At 32.6% G+C, this 6,064-nt stretch overlaps 1 protein-coding gene across 1 annotated transcript; it reads right to left on the bottom strand.

The window, feature by feature from the left end:
- Positions 2,233–3,904, bottom strand: LOC107621677. Its single transcript, XM_016323698.2, has 2 exons — positions 3,072–3,904; positions 2,233–2,983 (listed from the first exon to the last, which is right to left on the bottom strand). Exons 1-2 carry the CDS (start codon positions 3,835–3,837, stop codon positions 2,415–2,417), a joined length of 1,335 nt encoding a protein of 444 aa, XP_016179184.1. The 5' UTR covers positions 3,838–3,904; the 3' UTR covers positions 2,233–2,414.

Raw genomic sequence — 6,064 nt, 5'->3', positions numbered from 1 at the left:
CTAATATGTTCATTCCCTTCAAATTTATTCTATTGGTTGGGGAGGAACGGCTAAAACAGACAAGACCCAATTCTGGAAGATAATAAAAAAAAAAAGAAAATATTGTTCCAACAACATACAAGGTAATGCAATCATCGTAATCAGAATGTTATTGATATGCCTATTATCTATCTCCCTTCTATATTCTTCATTTTCCATTAAATAAAGAGAAAGAGTTTATGCCTAAAATATTAAAAAGTTACTCTGAAATTGCAATGGAGATTATGTTTCCCATGTTGAATAAAGTTGCAAAAAATAATTTTAAACCGGTGATAATAAATTAAACATTTTTCTTTTTCTAGCAACAAACTCACAGAAGCAGAACTCATGTTAGTAAAAAAGAACATTGAAGCGAGGTACCTTTCATTAGATTAAGAAACCGCACAAAATAGAAGTAATATCGGATAATTATAGATTTGAATGCTCTACCGAGGATTTAATGGCTTCTTTTGTTGTGCATGTGTAGAAAATTCAATCTAAAACAAGAAATTTCAATTTTACAGGTTTTATTTTTTTTTTTTGTAAAATTGTCGTTCAAATATAATAAAATTTGTATTGGCATATGGTATATTTTATTGATTTCTAAATTTTGTAGTTCTTCAAGGCTCAAGAATTTATTGATAAGGAGATGATATAAGGAATCGCTAAAGATTTTTACTCGGTACAAATTTAGAAATTACTTTAGGTTTATCTTAACGTTTTTAATTATAGCTTGATCTATAATTACAAAAAAAAGACATAATTATTTATCTTCTTTACACTTTTTGTAGGTACAAGAAAGATTCTTTAAATACAGATCCGTACTTTTGGCTTACCACTTAAAAAAAAAGTCCCTAAATAAAGAAAAAATATGACTTTTAAATATGGCTCGTTTTTTTGTAAACAATCGTATTTTTCTATTTATTTTTATGACTTTAAGTTAGATTGAAAAAGATAAAATATTATTGTAATAACTATTTTATGGATTATGTTACTTGTAGATAAGTGATGCATGTGTTCATTATAATTAAATTATTTTCATATTGTTATTGTTTATAAATAGGTTACATATGATTATTTTAATTTAAACATTTTTATATTATTATTGACTATTTTATATTATTATTTTTGTTATTCGAATTTAAAATTTTAAAATTCATTAAAATAATTAACTTTAAATCCCATAAAAAAGGCGGCTGAACAGGCACGGTAGTGCCTGTTGAGCCGCTAGTATATATATGTATGTAAAACAATAGAAATGCGGCTGACTGCCCTGTTGAGCCGCTAGTAAAATTAATGATGATTTAAAATTTCATTTTCTTTAAATTATTTTGCCAATTATGAATTACCTCAGCAAACTTGACTTTGATAAGGAGCACAATATGAGATGTACTCTCGAAACGAATGGATACTAAAGATTTGGGCAAATGCCATTTAGCTTGGAAACTCAATTGTTGACCAAAAGTTGACAAGTTTGGAACTTGATTTAACCAAGAACATGATCAACGAAGGAACAAAAACTGCACAAAGTCATGGTATATAAAGGCTCACACAAGTTTTTTAATAAAGGATTAGGCATATCCAAATCTTGCAAGTTTTCTATGTGCAGATATTGTACTGCAAACTTGACTGGGCAGGAGATGTTCAAATATGTTATCACCTAACATAGCCAACTCTTTTCTCCTTCTTTGCAAATGAAATAATACAATATCAGCAAATGAAAATTTTAAAAAATTCACCTCATAAACAGAACTTAAACAGATCACTTATTGAAGCCATAATTTGGCATCCATTAATTAGAACAAAGTGAACTGAAACACCTGAACTTCCCACATTTGACCAGTAATAATTTTTCCCCGATTTTTAACGAGTGACTACAAAGAAAGGAGGCATATCTATCTGAAGTGATAAGTTGCAAGAAAACACAAGACCTTATATTGACACAAACTTCAATTGCATCAGAGCATGTCAAAATTAACATAATTTGAAAACGAACCAGGGAATAAAACTCGACATATTAGGGAAATAAGAAAACTATATCATACCTTCTGTTCTCTATCTTAGGAGCGATCTGTCATCATTGTCCAAGCGAGAGCCCCATGTCCAGCACGAGATGCCACAGATGATACAAATCCTCCATAGTAACAGCATTAGATGTCTCAAGTAGAATGTAAGGTGCAATGTGGCAACTAACATATTACATATTCAAAATGGTCAAGAAAAGTAGATATGTCAATTACTTGTATCAATTAGTAGTGTAACTAAATCAGACAGGCCATACTTGCCATCAAATCATTTTTGAACAATTCTTTCTTTCAAAAATAAATAAAGAGCACTGGTTAAGTAAAACCATGGTCTTTCGACAAAATAATGATATAAGGCTTTTCTTAAGGCCTCTAATCTCTTTGACGCATGGTAGTAGTAGTAGTAGTAGTACTGATCCTTCTCAAGACTTGCTGGATTTCATGCAGTGCTTCACAATCTCTTCTTGCGGAGGCAAGCTCCCCTTCACACCGAGCAAGCTCCTTTTTCATTTCTGCTACCTCCCCCTCAGCTTTCTTTCTGGCGATTCTCTCCTCATTCAGCTCAGATTCAAGTTGGGAGACCCGTTTCTGAATCACTTCCATGCCTTGCAGAAATAGTCCCTGCAGAAAGCTAGCAAGATCCATGTGTCCCATACTGTGGCTGATGAGACCATTGGAATCCAATGCGTGACCCTGGACGCAGGAGGGAAGCCCTGCTCCATCCCCTTCAAAACCACACAAATGACCCGTCTCTTCCATATCTAAATTGACCACCGGCGGAGGCGGAGGCGGAGTTGGAGTAGAAGTAGGACTATTCTCCACCAACACCCGTTGATTTTTCCTCTGCTCAGGGGTAGATGTGACAAACTGCTTCCTCTTTTCAACTCCCCCTGTCACTTCAACTACCTGTTTTGATCTTCTTCCATTCGAGTTAGGGGCATCTGCAACAAACAGCACTTAGACCATATGGTAGCGAAGCAGATAAAGTTATAATCACAGTTCGAACCGCAAATATTTAAATGCGCTTACGCAAAGGGCTTATTTTGAGAGGCGCATTGGTGTTAAGGGGAAAGTAAAAGGCACATTGGAATGGTTCTTTCAATCTTTGGAGTTTATCAACCAAGTCTTTCTCCGAAGGAGACAAGCTTGAACATTGAGGTGGTTTCGGAGACTGTATCATCCGAGTCCAGTACAGTGGAAACTTTGGCTTCTTGTTTTCACCCATGAAGAAGGGAAGTGCAGAGCCCCTTCTACCTTCAACTCGTAAGAAATGGTTCGAGAAGTTAGCGTACCACTTGTCGAAAGCAAGGATTTTGGTTTGTCCTTCATGCGCACGAATGGAAACCCAACTCATCTTTTCCTTCTCTTTAACTACCTGAAAGAAGTAGAAGAAAGCGGCAACACTGGGAGCAAGACGAAAGGATTGACAGAGATTCTCGAAGCTTATGACAAAGGCCCAAGCTTCGGGGTGAAGTTGAGTGGGAGCGACATTGATGGCGTTTAGGATTTGAAGTTGGAAATCGGAGAAAGGAAGTCTGAGACCGAAGTGGGTGAAGATGATCTCATAGAGGTAGAAGAAATCATCGTTATGATCATGGAGATGAAGGGTTGAGAAACAAACGCGCTCAGAGGGAGTGCAAGGTAGAAATGAAACAGTAGAGGAATCAAGTGTGGGTTGAAGGAAGTTGAAAGGGTTGAGGTTGGAAGGATTGGTCATGGAGGACTGTGTGTTTAAGACTTGAGGGTCCACCCAGTCCCAGTTAGTACCAAATTTTTCTGTGGAGTTTGATTTCATCTTCCAATTAATGAAGCCTACTCTCACCTTAGGGTTAAAGAGAAGAGGAAGAGCCAATACTCTTTATATCAATTACCTTAAAGAACACGCCTCTGAAGCAAACAGGAGGGAAATGCCTTTTCCACCTCTCATTAATGAACTTATTAGTTGAATCGTAGTAAAAATGCAAAGGTTTCACATTATTAAAAAAAAAATTGACTAATAATTTTATTGGGATTAAAAAAATAAGAAAAAATATTTATTATGCAAACTAAAAATAAACAATGACACATATTTTTTCTATTTTCAATCTTTTTTCCTTTGCATATTTGGCATGCTATTTGGTAGAAGAGAGTGATAAGTTGTATTCCAAGAGTTGTATAATTAACTTTTTGGGGGGAGAAAAAATGGGACCAAATGAGAGCGTTGTTATTTTGGCACAAATTTATTAAGTTTCGTGGTCAAATTTGTTAATATTTGGTGTTCAAATTTGCTTAAAGATCTTGACTATTTAAAATACAAGTTTGTTTGAGATCCAAAATTATTTGAAGTGTAAGTTGTTCTTTTTTATTTCTAACTTTCTATAATTATTATTTTTTTATATTTTTATTGGATATAATCTATAAATTTTAAGAGTAATTCAAAAAATATATATTTTTTTATCAAATTGAGATCATTGATATAAGTTTGATTAACATTTCTGTCGAAATCGAAAAATTAAAATCCAAACTAAATATGGAGAAAAATACACATCTTTCTTAAAAAGAAAAAAGAAAAAATATCAATGTTCATATAGGTGAATCTACATGAAAAGATTCCAATAAAAAAAAACATATTTGAACATACTACACTTTTTGAAGATGGGAGAGAAAAATATCCAAATAGGTGAAATAAGTACCAAAACTGAAAAGTGAACAAAAAAAAAAGAAATTATGAAGTCATGTACTTTCTATGTTCAAACTACTTCAAACTTCAAAGTTTAACACTTCTTACTATTATTAAAATGATGTACTTTGGTATATTGAAGAAAACTTAGAAGAAGTTACAATGCTTTTTAAATAATTAAAAATGGCTCAAGAAAATAATATTATGGAACAGGGATTTCAGATAGAAGAAGAAATAGTAAATTCTGAAAATATAGAAAATGAAGAACACATCCTAGATTATTCAAGTGACGAAGATCCAGCAATTCCAATACAAGTAAAAAATGAAGCTGGAACATCTAGGGATAATCAATCTCAATTTAAATGGGAAACAGGTTTTAGGCCATCGAGGCAATGAGATCAACACAACAACCAAAACCATCAGAGCTCAGCCAGCTAAGCGTGGTGGACAAATCAGGTGAAGAAAAAATTCCAGAAAATAAAACAATTGCTGAAATTATCAAAAAATCCACCCAAGATAAAAAATATTATGAAATTTATAATGGCCCCATGAAAGGAGTATATGATGCCTGGGAAAAAGCAGCACCATTTACACAACAATCAAGGATAATTCATAAAGGAGGATTTTTAACACTGGAAGAAGCAAAGGAATCTTTCAGGGAATATGAAGCTCTTCATCCAGAGCAAACCCTAAAAAGAGCAGATAAGCTCCAATTCAAACCCAGAGAACAGGGATAATAAGAAACATTCCTACAAGGGCTGAAATCAAAGAAAAGAAAAGGGTCTGTAGATCAAATGAAGTTCATTATGTTTGTCATACTCAAATTCAGCATAATAAAATAATATGAAATTAAAACAAAATTTATTCATTTAAAGTTATGTTTGGTTGAAAGGAAAGAAATAAAGCACTTTTTATTTTTAATATTGGATTAACAATGGTGTTTTTTAAATTGTGATCTACTGTGGTATTTTTTTAAAATGTGGGATGATTTAATGTACGGAGTACAAATCGAACCGTCCGATTTGTGTACTCCAAATTTTTAAAATTTTTTAAACACAAATTGGAGGGTCTAATTTGTGTACCTCTCATAGTTTTAAAAAACACTAAAAATTACCACATTAAGGTATAACACTCATTCTACTTTCATATCCAAATTTTTTAGCCAGAAATAGAGAGAAAAGAAGAAAAGAAAAAGAAAAAGAGTGAATTTTTATTTTTTTTAGATGTATTTGAATAGAAAAAATAAGAAAGAAAGAAATGTTATAAAAAGACAATTTTATCCCTATATTATAAAATATATTAAAAAAAGTAAAAAGAATAATATTAGAAGTAAAAAAAAAAAATTAGTTTTCTCTCCATTTTT

The sequence above is a fragment of the Arachis ipaensis genome, chromosome B10 (genome assembly GCF_000816755.2).
Source record: "Arachis ipaensis cultivar K30076 chromosome B10, Araip1.1, whole genome shotgun sequence".
Classification (NCBI taxonomy): Eukaryota; Viridiplantae; Streptophyta; class Magnoliopsida; order Fabales; family Fabaceae; genus Arachis; species Arachis ipaensis.
Note: the sequence above shows the minus strand (reverse complement) of the source record. Positions and strands in the feature narration are given on the sequence as shown.

What these genes read in the sequence shown, in the direction of transcription:
- LOC107621677 (XM_016323698.2), bottom strand. Translation starts at nt 3,837, where the DNA reads ATGAAATCAAACTCCACAGAAAAATTTGGTACTAACTGGGACTGGGTG. An exon ending in TCTCAAAATAAGCCCTTTGC is followed by an intron (nt 2,984 to 3,071) that starts GTAAGCGCATTT and finishes TGTTTGTTGCAG; the next exon opens with ATGCCCCTAACTCGAATGGA.